The 14,445-nt window shown below is 36.3% G+C and overlaps 1 protein-coding gene across 25 annotated transcripts in view; it reads left to right on the top strand.

Moving 5' to 3' along the window:
* SSBP2 (single stranded DNA binding protein 2) overlaps positions 1-14,445 on the top strand; it is a 334,708-nt gene that overhangs the window by 294,362 nt on the left and 25,901 nt on the right. For all 25 annotated transcript variants that reach the window (XM_063724171.1, XM_063724172.1, XM_002815708.6 and 22 more), the window contains 3 exons: positions 292-340; positions 12,286-12,321; positions 14,191-14,245. In XM_063724171.1, the coding sequence (XP_063580241.1) occupies positions 292-340; positions 12,286-12,321; positions 14,191-14,245 (140 nt within the window). The remainder of the gene's footprint in view (positions 1-291; positions 341-12,285; positions 12,322-14,190; positions 14,246-14,445) is intronic.

Below are 14,445 nucleotides of genomic sequence, written 5' to 3'. Positions count from 1 at the left end.
ATGTATATATTCACTCCTATGAGTGATTACCATCTTTATAACAATAACCATTTAATATTAAAATAAAACTGGGCTTTCTAAAAGCAGTTCAATGTGGGAAGAAAACTTTTCTTTTGGGGGACTTAATTAATATAAAAAGCTATTAAAATAAATATAAAGAGAATAATTTCAGTGCCAAACTAGAACTGCATGGTAACTGAATTGTAAATGTTATATTTTATGATTTGTCGTTGATTATTGTGAAACCTTCAAAGCATAGGTTAAAATTTCATTTATCAAATTGTTTTGTAGGGGTCCAGGTGGTGGTAGACCTTGGCCAAACCCAACAAATGCCAATTCAGTGAGTATATATATATATATTTTTTAATATTTTGCATTTTGTAACATTTGACAAAAATCACAAAAACATTTTGCTTTTGAAAGCCTTACAATTGGTTGTAGTAACCCTTTTTTAAGTAATCATTCAAAAAGAAGTTTAATATAAATTTTAGAAAAAGTTGCATTTTTTTTGAAATTATGTAATTTTCTTTCACTTCAAGGTCTAATATAAACATGCATTCTATTGTCAACAAGACTTTCAAAAATAAAAATTGAAATAGTGTGACCTAAGTATATACTACAATAGCCTACAAATAGTGATCTGTATCATAAAATGGTTTGATCTTCTAAAATAACTATTAATAATCACTGAGTTGCCAAATACAATCAACCTGTTAGAAGAAGCCAAATTATTATGATTTTATTTGCTATATCAGTTACATCTAGGTTTGCTTTCTTGCTGCCCCAGAAAGCAAATGCACACTTACCTGTTAGCTAAATTGCCATCCTTGTACATCTCTCTATATACCTGACATCTTGGGAATTTTCCTTATATATTTGTGGCAGTGGTTTGATGGCACTAATATTTATCTCTCGTAATAATGTCAGAAATATATGCACAGGTTGAAAATTAAGCTATCGATCTTAAAATTAATATGATTTTAATGTTGTGATCCTGGAGATGTTTTTCCTTCTTGTCTTTGAAACCTTGAGTTCTTCGATATGTGAGAGAAGTCTGCCGTGTACATCTGTGTACTGTGTGTACTGCACAAAGGTTCCTGGGTCAAGGGAGTCAGTAGGAGAATGAAATACAACCTGTGATCCCCTTGTGAAGTCAATGGGCATCTACCCAAAGAGGATGCCTTTTGCTAATATGTACAAAGGTATCTTCATTGGCTAGCAGTGGCCTTAATGTTAAATGAATATGAAACTGATCCAGTGTTTAAGGTTAGGGTATAGGAAGAATCATCCTAAATCCATTGCTGTTTTGAAGCAGGAATCACTTTCAGCTCAAGTAAGTAACTGTCATATTTTTTTTAAATGTTAAGTCATGTTATCTGCTTTTCTCTTAATTTTAATAGCTATGATGTTTGCTAAGTAATTGAAATTATTTGAAGTGAAAAGAATGATGTTGCTTCCATTTGAGTCTTCAGTGTGCTATTTAATTTCAACAAATCTTTCTTCTAAAATAGTGTTTTGCCAGATTGTGTTGGAATAGAGTACCTTTACACCTTCAAAATTATTTTGGTTTGCTTACATGCTTTAGAAGAGTTTACTTCTTACAATCTATTAGCTTCTTACTATTTGACCTAACCAATTCATTCAAGATTTCACTTTAAAATGACACCTGTCTAGCAGGTCAAGATACATTTATTTTAACTTCCTCTTTAAATGCCCATAAAAAGAATGCAAGAAAACATTTTTTGTAACACAGAAAACTCTTCCCAGTGCCAGAATCTGGAAAGAATTTCCATTATCTGCATGTCTCATGAAGCTAGATGGAAAAGCACAACCAATGGCTCACCTTAACTATGGAAACCTTCCCACCTAGAAGCACAAAAACCATTCTCTTATTCCTCATTGTCAGCTTAGCCAGTCATCCCTTTACTGCCCATTGCAGGCAGCCAGAGTACAATTCACACCCACCACTACTCACCTCTATAAGTACCTTCTTTTACACACTCATCCAAAGATCATATCTCCCACAAGGCACCTAGGAAGGTGGACAGGGTTTGAGCGGTTGATAGTGACAAGGATGTTTCATTGTACCAAGGGGGTATATTATCCAAGTAAACAGTATAGATGAGAAGAGAGCTCTGTGTTCTGATGACTTTCAGTTTTTTAGGTACTCCATCTCTAGGATTTCATAGCGCTGGGCACTGTGGGTAGGAGAATACGCTATAACACACTAGCAGTTCTGCATTATTTTAGACCCTGAGAAACATTAGGAATTAGGGTAAAAGCTGTACACATCAAACTGCTGTCCACCAGTCTGAAATGGGCATTTGACTAGCACACATGTAGGTAAGTAATGGAGTTGAAAGCAGTCTCCTCGATGAATGTATACCAAATGTGCAAACATCTACCCTTACTCAAAGTATGAGAATAGGGAAAAGAAGTGGAGGAGGCCTATCATTCTCTCTTTGGAGAGAGAAAGTAGTCATCATCCTGAGCATCCAAAGGAAAAGTAGACCTCTGAAAATGACCACTCTAAGAACAAGGGGAAAAAAGTCAGAGATAACTGACGACTTTCTAGCAAAGACATAGGGCTTCTATGAAACAGAAGCAAAAAGTATTAAGGAGGTATTTTTCCCCAAAAACCATGGATCATTTTGTGGTGACAACTTATCCAAATTATGTTGAATTCCAAGTTTCTTAGACTTCCTGCCCATATTTAATATTAAAACACTTTTCAGTTTGTATCAATACAATTAGTCTCTGACTCCTCAAGGCAGCATATTAAAGTAGTTGTTTGTTTTGTTTTTGCTGTTTTCAAATATGTTTTGTTTACTGTATTTTTTCTTTTAAATGTTTATTTTGAAATAACTTCAGATTTAAACATTGGAAGAATACTACAAAGAATTTCCATACACCCTTCACCCAGATTCCCAATTGTTAATGTCTTACCACATTTGCTTTATTATTTCCTCTCTCTACATAAACATATTTTTAAACTGTTTAAATTTCCTGAAACTTTATCCCTAAATACTTGCATGTATATTTCCTAAAAAAACTAACACATAATTTTTTTATAACCCCAGTAAAATGATCAAAATAAGGAAATCAACTCTGATGTAATGCTGTTTTCTAATCTACAGATCTTATTCAGATTTCACTAATTGGCTCAATAATCTTTTCTAACAAAAGAAAATCCCAATTTACTTGTTACGTTCACTTCGTGTCTCTTTGTCTCCTTTAACTTGGAACAGTTTCTCAGCTTGTTTTTGTTTGGAGCGGGAGGTTGTTTGTTTTGTTCTTTCTTAACCTTGGAATTAAAAAACTCCAAGCAAGATTATTTAGAATGTATATAATTTGGTTTTATCTATTTCCTTCTGATTAGATTTAGGTTATATATATTTGTCAGGGATACTACAGAAGTAATTTTGTGGTTTTTGGCCGGGTGCAGTGGCTCACACCTGTAATCCCTGTACTTTGGGAGGCCGAGGCAGTTGGATCACGTGAGGTCAGAAGTTCGAGACCAGCCTGGCCAACATGGTGAAACCCCGTCTCTACTAAAAATATGAAAAATTAGCCGGGTGTGGTAGCAGGCGCCTATAATTCCAGCTACTCAGGAAGCTGGGCAGGAGAATCACTTGAACCCAGGAGGCAGAGGTTGCAGTGAGCCGAGATAGTGCCATTGCACTCCAGCCTGGGCAACAAGAGTGAAACTCCGTCTCAAAAAAAAAAAATTCTGTTTTTCTCAATGCATCATTTCAGGAGGCACATGATGATTTGTCCCATTATTGTTGATGTTAATTTTGATCAGTTAGTTAAGGTGGTGCTTGTCAGGTTTCTCCACTATAAAATCACTATTTTTCCCCTTGTACTTATTAACTTAGAGACTTACTTTGAATGTACAGTAGGTCTCCTCTTCCTCCTTATACTTTCATCTGCTATTTTGGACATCTATTGATAATTCTTGCCTGAATCACTTTTTTACTTTGTTGGTTGCCAAATGGATATTTTTGAATTCTGTCTTTTCTTCTCCATTTATTAGTTAGCTAACTGTAACAGAGTTGTTTTTTCTTTTCCATTCATATTCATTGATGTATATAAGATGTATTCATGAGTTATTTTATTCTGTGGGTTTAGGATGCTAAAATTGTTCCAAGTTTTCCCCTTTAAGTGGGATCACTTAACCTTTTAACATGTCCCCATTTTTCTCTGAGCACTTTGAAGCTCTTCTTATATTTTTGAAGCTCTTCTTATATTTTCCCAGTTTTAGCCCTGGAAACAGCCACTTCTTTAAGGAGCTTGGAGTTCTTTTACTGGATATTGGTATTTAGAACCCACTAGAGTAATACAACTTTTAGGGCCTCTCAACTAACAGAACTAGGAAATATATGTATGTGTATACACACACCCACACACGTCTGTACCTTTACCTATTTGTATTAAAAGCATGAGTGCACACTGATGCTTCCATTTCAGTCCATCCTTACAGGGTTCAGTCTAGCCTTTCTACTTCCCATGTTTATAAGTCACTTCTCTGAAAGTATGAAACCTGTCTGTCTTATCCATAATATATGTATTTATTGCCTAATCTTTGTCCACAATTTTGTCATATAAAAGTGTTTTGGTCAAAAATATTTTTGACACTCTTTTACATGACAGCAGGAAAAACATTTTTAAGGGCAAACTCATATTTTTAATTCCAAATAAAAGTTATGATTTTTATTTTTAATTTTCCTACCTCTGAGCATTACAGTATTGGTCTCAGATTCTTACTTAGAGGTTTATTTACAAACTCCCTAATTGTAGTTTTTTGTTTTTTTGTCTTTTTCACAAAGGATTCTGATCTTTGCCCAAGTTCTGATCATTATCAAACATTTTATTGAAAATAGACACTTTTGATTACAAGGTCCAGAAAACCAGCCAAACTAGACTTATACTGAAAAAGAGTATTACTGGATCATATATCTGAAAAGTCCAGATATATTTATGGTTTTGAGCACACTTGGTTCCAAAAGTTTAAATTATGTCATCCTGAGTCCCACCCAAGCCACATGGGAAAAAAAAAAAGGCAGAAATAGTTTACTAAAGAAAATTAAAGGAATGGATAGTAAAAGAGGGGTTACGCATAAACAACAAAATGTTCAGTATAGCATTGTACTCATTAATTCGCTCACTTGTCAGGGGAAAAAGAGGAAACTCCTTTAAGGAAAATATGCATCTATTAATAGTGATTAAGCCTAAAGGAAATATGAACACATTACTCCAAATAGGCTCTGCTCTATACAAATAGGTGCTCATTTTTTTAAAAAGCACTAAAATAGAATATTTTTAATTTCATGTGGCACAGATAATGTCTTGATATTATCTTCCCTTATTTCTAGTAAACCAGTGCTTGTAAGATAGCTTTAAACTTCACAGTTGAAGAAAGGCACTTATCTAAAATGTTACAGATCATTTAACAAAATGAAAGTCCTCTAGTTACTTCTCTGCCCTCTACCACAGCACCACAATCATGGGTATTGGGACTCAGAATATTTCAGAATATTTGGATTCTCATCACAGCTTTTGAGTGATCTGTCTAGATTAGCCAGACAGTATGTGTGGCCCTTAATTTTATTCTCTGTCAAATAATAAGTTCTTCAAATTCTGTGTTTCTGACTTTCTAATCCTCTAATTTTGCTTATCTTCTACATCTTCATTTTTACCTTTCATTTCATCTTAATGAGTATTTAATATAAAGTATAGGGTAGGGTTAGAAGGAGGATTTAGGGATAAAGAGAAGGAAAGAGTTTTGAAGGTGATTTCAACTCTTTGAATCCAGGTAGCTGGCAGAATGGGAATAACACAACTGAGCTAGGATCACAGGAAAAGAAGCAGGTGTAGAGGTAGGCAATGAGGTTTGGGGGCTTTGGTTTTTGGTTTTTTTGAACGTTAAATTTGAAATATTTGTAGGACACCTTTGATTCTTCCACAATGCCTAATGCGTATTTCTATCCTTATACTTAACACGTTATAATTAGGATCTGTGATGTTCAGCCTCAGCCAGGTCCTCCCTGATGCTTTACCAGCAGTTTGTTTTTTTCACTCTTCCTTAGCTACTTTTCTTGTCTTCCTCAGTGAATACTATTGCAATTCTTTATTCTCATTCTGCACCTACATTATGTTTGGCCCCTTCTCTATCAGCTAATTGTGTCATATTTTGCAGAGGAGAAGAAGAGACCATTAGATTAAAATTTCTTCAGATTCTGCCCTTTGAGTCCAATGTTATCAGACCTTTAGTCACTTTTCTTCCTTCTTACCTCAGAAATAGAAATATATATATATTTTTTTCTTTTCAATTCTGACCCTTCTGTCTATTCTCTCTCTCTCCCTTTTTTATTTTTATTTATTGTTCTATTTTATTTATTTATTTTTTTTTGAGATGGAATTTTGCTCTTGTCACCCAGGCTGGAGTGCAGTGGCACAATCTCGGCTCACTGCAACCTCCATCTCCCAGGTTCAAGCGATTCTCTTGCCTCAGGCTCCCAAGTAGCTAGGATTACAGGCACTGACCACCATGCCCAGCTAACTTTTGTATTCTTAGTAGAGACAAGGTTTTACCGTGTTGGCCACGCTGGTCTCGAATTCCTGACCTCAGGTGATCCACCCACCTCAGCCTCCCAAATTGCTGGGATTACAGGTGTGAGCCACCACGTCTGTCCCTATCTGTCTCTTTATTCTATTTCTTGTTACTTCTTTGCATATCCTACTTATTCACTCTTTCAAATGAGTCTTTAGTTTACGTCCCTTTCCGTTGACTGGAACTTTCCTCTAGTGCCATGCCGTGAACAAAATCCCAGGACAACCTGAAAGCCCTAGTTCTCCACTCCTCTAGAGTTGGGAGGGGATACCAGTACAAAAATTCTCTCAACCCTTCCTCAGTCTCCAGCCACCATCCCATGTCTCCCATACTTCCACTCCCTCACCACCTTCTCCTAGATAATTAATTCCTTGGCCTGTCTTTTTCATCACCATGTGGCAATGAAGTGCCTGAAACATAACAGGTAATGAATGGAAGTTTATTGAATTTACTTCTCAACCCATTTCAGTTCCCATGAAAGTCCTATTCTGAAGGTTATTAGTGACTTTCTACTTACCAGCCAAACACAGTGACTTACTTTCTATCCTCATCATACCTAACCTTTGAGATATTTGACTCCTTGGTTTTGTATTAATATCTTTTCTTTTTTCAGTTTAATCATGTTTCTTTAGTTTTCCATATTTTTATTACTTTTTTATTATTTACTTTTAGGTGTATCACAGAAAGGTAAAAAGCTTAAGCCTGACAGTGTTCAAGAATAAACCCAGGACCAGGCACGGTGGCTCACGCCTGTAATCCCAGCACTTTGGGAGGCTGAGGCAGGCGGATCACGAGGTCAGGAGATCGAGACCATCCTGGCTAACACAGTGAAACCCCATCTCTACTAAAAATACAAAAAATTAGCCGGGTGAGGTGGCAGGCGCCTGTAGTCCCAGCTACTCGGGAGGCTGAGGCAGGAGAATGGCGTGAACCCCGGGGGCGGACCCTTCAGTGAGCCGAGATCGCGCCCCTGCACTCCAGCCTGGGCGACAGCGAGACTCCGTCTCAAAAAAAAAAAAAAAAAAAAAAAAAAAAGAATAAACCCAGTTTAGATATTTCCTAATCACTGCATCTACTACCTCCTTCTTAAAAATCTAGCTTGCTTGACTTTTTATATTTTTCCTGATTTTCATCCAGTCACATATCCACCATTCTTTCTCTCTCTCTTTTTTTTTATGGGGTGGGCGGGGGACAGGGTCTCACTCTGTTGCCCAGGCTGGAGTGCAGTGGTGCAAGTGGTGCAGTCTCAGCTCACTGCAACCTCCACCTCCTGTGCTCAAGCAATCCTCCCACCTCAGCCTCCTGAGTAGCTGGAACTAGAGGCATATGCCACCATGCTTGGCTAATTCTTTTTTGTTTTTCGTAGAGACAAGGTTTTGCCATATTGCCCAGGCTCATCTCAAACTCCTGGGCTCAAGCAGTCCTCCCACCTCAGCCTCCCAAAGTGCTGGGATTACACGTATGAGCTGCCATGCCTGGTCTCTACCCATTCTTAATTGGCAATGTTTTCTAATTACATTTCTTGGCTGCTTTTTTTTTTTTTTTTCCTTTTTAGTGCTACCATGTTGTTTCAACTACCAAAAATCTAGTTTAATCCTAGATCAAGTATCTTGTCCAGCACAAAGTAGAAATTTATTCAGTTGAAGCTGTATCCTTAGTCCTGGTCTCTGATACATTCTAGACCTGCATTTCTAAAAGTTTGTTTATCATATCTACCTCAGTGTCTTCTGGTACCTTCAAATCCAGTAATCAGACATTTCCCCAAACCTGCCCCACTTCCTGAATTCCCTATGTATAAATGAGTAGCACCATCATCTACCCAGTCACCAAGTTGAAAACCTAGGAATTATCTTAACTTCTTCCTTTCTTTGTCTGCCACACCCAGTTTGTCACCAAGCTCTGCCAAGTACTTTGTGAAATGACCCTCAAATTCTCCTACTCTTGCTTATCTTCATCAGCACTGCCTATCACTCTTTATCATCTCTTGCCTGGATTTTTTTCCAGTGGTCTTCTAACTTGTATTCGTATTCCATGATGCCTCTAGACTTATTTCTCTAAAACATAAATTTAGGGCCAGGTGTGGTGGGTCATGCCTGTAATCCCAGCACTTCAGGAAGCTGAGTCAGGAGGATAGCTTGAGGCCAAGAGTTTGAGACCAGCTTGGAGAAAAAAGTGAGGCTCTGTCTGTACAAAACATTTAAAAATAAAAAAGGATTTTAAAAACATACATTTGAACATGTCTCTATAAAACCCATGACTCCTTATTTCCTACAGCATAAATTCATTCATAGTCTGACTGTGCAGCCTCACCCTTTACCACAACCCCCTATAAGCCCCACACTGTAGCAGCTATATAACATAGCATAGCATTTCCCAAATAAACCATGATTTCTTTTCTTTTTTTCTTTGTTTTTTATAGCAGTTCTTCTCTTTGTCTTTCTGATGGGCATCTACTCTCTGTAAGTCCCAGCTGTCCAGCTCAAATATATCTTCTGTACTCACATGGTACTTCTACCTATATTGTTATATTTTATGTCCTTTACACTACTGGTCCTAGGGCTAGGAGCCCAAATGCTGATTTTTAATAAAGACATCAAAGACTATGAAGTAGAAACAGCATAAGCCAAAAATAAAGAGCTTGACAGAGCAAAAAATTGAAAGAAATTGAACAACTAGTTGAGATAACATTTGTAAAAGTATTTTTAAATGTTTATTTGATTTAACTGTTTGAAGGAATCATGAAGAAGGAGAAATTAAAAGTATAAAAGGAGGCCAGGCACAGTGGCTCACGCCTGTAAATCCCAACACTTTGGGAGGCCAAGGCGGGTTGATCACCTGAGGTCAGGGGTTTGAGACCAGCCTGGCCAACATGGTGAAACCCCATCTCTACTAAAAATACAAAAGTTAGCCAGGCGTGATAGCAGGCACCTGTAATCCCAGCTACTTGGGAGGCTGAGGCAGGACAATCGCTTGAACTCAGGAGGCAGAGGTTACAGTGAGCCTAGATCATGCCGCTGCACTCCAGCCTGGGCAACAAGAGCGAAACTCCATCTCAAAAAATAAATAAATAGAATACAATAAATAAATAATATAAAAAGAGCAAGGACTTAAGAATGAGATAGTTGGGAAAAGCTACCTTTGGAAATAAAGTTTTTTTTTCCTATCTGGGATGATACATGAAAATTTAAATCTATAAATAATAGAACGTTGAGCTGAAAATGAAGGTATAGCAAGAGCATGATAGCTTCAATATATGACAGGAAGACAAAATATTTACTCAGGGTGGTGTAATCACCATGAGTGCCAGCTCACAAGAGTCCATTGTTAAAATATTCAGGAATTTCATGAGCTGTTTGTTAAACCACTGTTAGCTTAAAATCTGCCATGTGGGAATATTTACACCACGGTAACTGGCAAATACTATAAATCAGGGCTTTTTTCCCCCATGAAGTTTACTGGGTTTACTGACACATTACCAGTAAGCTTCAAGGCTTTCATAAAGGCTGAGCCAAAAATGCTTCCAGATATTTGTTAAGATGAGGTAGAAGTTGGAGAGCATGATTACATTTTGGATCTTGTCAACCTTGTTTTGTGTTTCTCTCCAGGAAATCTGTGCTTTAAAACAGAAAGGTTGGCTGGCTAGAGGGTGATCAAAGAAATGGAAATTAACAAAGTAGACTTTATGGTAATGAATTTAAGACATTGGAGAGAGGAATAAAATGTTGACAGTGTCATGAAGGAGGGGCAGAGGCAATTTAGTTATAAACTAATAGAGAAATAATGTACTAAGTGAACATGGTGGAATTGTGATGCAAGGAATCCCTGGTTGGAATATAGAGTAACTTTTGTTAAGTGTCATGAGGAATAAGAAAGATGTCAGGCAAGGGAGTTAGTTGTTCAGTAAAGAGTTCTAGGATATGACCATACTCATAAATGGAGGAGAGGGCAGTATATTGTAAAGTAAAGCAGGGCGGTGAACTGTAAATTCCAAAGATCTAAAGGCTAATTAGATTGTATCTTAAAGTTACTTAAGAATAATGATAGCAATATAGAGTGACAGAAGAACATGAGCCAAGTGCTAAAGACAGAGAGAGATGAAATTGGTCCTAGGAGCCAATAGATAAATTGGTGGTTTGGAAAGGGCAGACTCACATTTAAATAAAGAGAAGTAGGCCCGGCACAGCGGCTCATGCCTATAATCCTGACACTTTGGGAGGTCAAGACAGGTGGATCGCTTGGCTCAGGAGTTTGAGACCAGCGTGGGCAACATAGAAAAACTCCATCTCTACAAAAAATTAAAAATTAGCCAGTGGAGCACGCCTTAGTCCCAGCTACTTGTGGGGCCAAGGTAGGAGGATCGCTTGAGCCCAGGAGGTCGAGACTGCAGTGAGCCTTGTTTGTCCCATTGCACTCCAGCCTGGGTGACAAAAAAAGACCTTGTCCCCTCCAAGAAAATGAGAAGCAGAGGATGGATGGTAGGTAGATCATGAACTGAAAGGGACCCAAGAGAGCAAAGTTGTATTCATTCACTAAATGAAGTAAATGTTTGCTGCCATAAAAATATCTCACTACTCAGCAGAATTAATTCTAATCCCTAGTGATGCTGGGCACTCTAGCAGTGGCCATCTGCAATGCTGAATTACTCATAGGCAGACCAAGCAGAGCCTCGGGACATGTGTTCTGTGCTTAAAGCAAAGCAAAAACACCAAATAAGGAGAAAAGCTTTTCAAATAACTTAATATTAAATATTTCCAAAAAAACAAATAATTATTTATCAAGTGGAAATCATAACTTGGTTGTACTTCCTTATACTTACTTTATGGTTTCATATTATTTTTATGTTTAATTATATGTCAGGTATTGGGATAGAGGGTTTAGAATAGTACAAACACTCATCTTTTCACTACTCTAAAGGTCCTTTTCTGGCCCTGGCTGTCTGACTTCGAGTAGAGAGTAATCTATTGGTGTTCTTCAGAATAAGACAAAAATATCTCTTGTGGATGTACAGCATCTTAATAAAAGTGAGCTAGTGAGCTTGTGTGAAAAAAGGAAATATTTGGATTTAACTTTCCCTATTAATATACACACTCGAGGGCTTACTTTTAAACATAGGTTTTCTGGTTTTTCATTTCTTAAATTATCACAGCAATGTCGTAATAATACCTTCTAATCTCTAGAAAAGAGCTTGGTGAAGAGCTTGATTTGAAGAGAAAAAGGGAGTTTGTTACCCATATCTGATCCCCGCAAATTAATAGTCTTTGGAGACTCGTATTAACAAACTTTTTTTGCATAGCTTAGAAATTTTATGTGTAAATACTACTAATTTGAAAAATTCTGGTTTCCCACTTTTTAGATACACAAATATATATATTTCTACTTACAGAATAAGTAATTAGTATCAGGCAATATGCACAACTTACCTGAAACCAATATATCTTAAAGCAGTTATTCTGTCTAAAATCCTCTTGACTAAAATCTACCTTCTTTTGTGTAAATCCAAGTTATTATTATTCAGTTTTCCAGTACTTAAACAGATATAAATTTTTTTATCCTTTACTATGCTTTGTGATACATTTTAAAACTTGACAAAAAATCATGAAATAAATTCATTTTAGGTCAGTGTCCATATTGCTACATGAATCAAAAATTTTTTTGTCCTATTCGTGTTCCAGATACCATACTCCTCAGCATCTCCTGGGAATTATGTAGTAAGTACATTTGGGTTTGTTTGCTCATAAGAATTGATGTCACATTTTATTTGGGCAATGAAATAGTTGTCCAGATGTTAAGAAGAGCCCCTGTGTATTGGCCAAGAAGTGAACATCTTGAGTTGTTTCATCTGCCAACCTCAGTACATACGTTGATGTTCATTAGTGAAACAGTTATCAATCTGGCCAGAATTGCCCTGAGTACTGTGTTTTACTTCAGCATATGTTTCTGAAAACCAGTATAATACACTCTGTCCAATCATGAAGAGAGTAATCCCCCGTTACACAGTAATATGCTTGAATTTGCATTTCTCCAGGAGAATAATCTACACCCCAGTCCAACCCTATGCACCACACATAGCATCTAAGAAGACATTAAACTTTCTCCCAATCACAAATGAATTAGATGGCAGAATAATGACTAATAATTTAGAGAAATCATTTCATTTTTTGGTCATTCTTTGAAATTGAGAACACTTATTTTTATCATTATTACTATTTAGTACACATTAAAATTTTCCAAAAATTCATGTCAATGTGAAGTCAAATTAATAAGTTTTATATGACCTCCTGTGCTTACAAGTGACCTTTTAATCACCATCATCACATTATGATCCTAGCTACATCTCAAAGTCAACATAGAGGAAAATACGTTACACCATTTAGAGGGAAACACCTAACAGAGAAACAAGGATAAAATGGTAACAAGGGAAATCTTTCCCACAGAAATGTTCAGAGGTGGTGGCTAGCTGGAGGGGAAAAAAAGAACGCATAAGAAGAAAATCAGTGAGCATTTCACTCTCCATGGAAATAGTATTTTATTAACATAGTGAAAAGCACACACTGCTTTAGACCTGTGAACTTAGTGTTCAGTGTTCATGTAAGCTATAAAACTAAGCAAGTCTTTCTTTGCATTTTCTATGAAATAAAAATGAAAGTAAGAAAATTTGTATAAAACCTATTTTTTCTTAAAGCCACTAATGAATAAGGCTGATATATCATTTTATGAAATTATAGACATTTATTTAAAATAAATTTTAAGTTGTGCAAATACAGATATTATTTGAAATAATTGACAGGTCTATAGCCATACCACCCTGAATGTGCCCGATCTCGTCTGAAATAATTGGCAGGCTGTATCTGTACATTCAGAATGAAGTTAAAATTTTGCCATTTAAAAGTTAATTTGATTGCTGTACATAGAGCATCTGAAGAAGCCTGCAACCCATTGCCTGAATTATCTATTTTGGTTATCTGAAATTATTGAGTTAACTTTAGAATTACCTAATCGCCATTTCAGTTTGATTGTGTAGCTACAGCCTCAATAACCCACAGCATTAGTCAACTTTGCCTCTCATTTCTAATTGATGTGATAGTGGAAGGTACAGTGCTCCAGAAACGTTGCAATTGATGCTGACAGAAGAAAGAAATGACATCAGTGCATTTTTAAAAAATATGAATCAATAAGCAGATATCTTCATTTTCAAAGATATTCTCTAAGCGAATATCATTTTAGCTTTCTATAAAAACTAAAAATACATATGAATTATTTCTGTTTTATGGATTTGTAAAGGCCCTATTGAATGATTTCTGCTTAACCTCATTATAACTGATATGATTAAGTCATGAATAATGAATTAATGTTACAGGCTCATTGTTTTTGGAAATTTGTCAAAACAGTCTCAACATAGTTAAGCTAAATTATGTTTTGTAGAATATTGAAATGATTGTGCATTCAAAGAAAATAAATTATAGAGAAAATATATTTCTGCTCTTATTTTCAAATTGGATTATTATAGATATAAGTCTAACTTCTGTTTTTTCTTATGCAATGCCTTATTTTTACTGAAATTTTGTATAATTATTTAGGGTCCTCCAGGAGGTGGAGGGCCACCAGGAACACCCATCATGCCTAGTCCAGCAGGTATTGTAATCAAACTAGCCACATGGGCATTTGATTATTAGAATAAAATCACAGAATATAGCAATTGTTCATGAAATAAAGTTAGTAGTATTCATGTTCTCATTATGGTTAAAGGAGTAGAGACAGCAGGGTAGGAAGAAATATAGTATTCTTAAATAGGTATTATCCAGTTAAGCATTTAGAAAATTCCTATGGTGTGG

This window comes from Pongo abelii, chromosome 4 (genome assembly GCF_028885655.2).
Source record: "Pongo abelii isolate AG06213 chromosome 4, NHGRI_mPonAbe1-v2.0_pri, whole genome shotgun sequence".
NCBI classification, from domain to species: domain Eukaryota; kingdom Metazoa; phylum Chordata; class Mammalia; order Primates; family Hominidae; genus Pongo; species Pongo abelii.
This window is presented reverse-complemented; position numbering and strand designations above follow the sequence as displayed.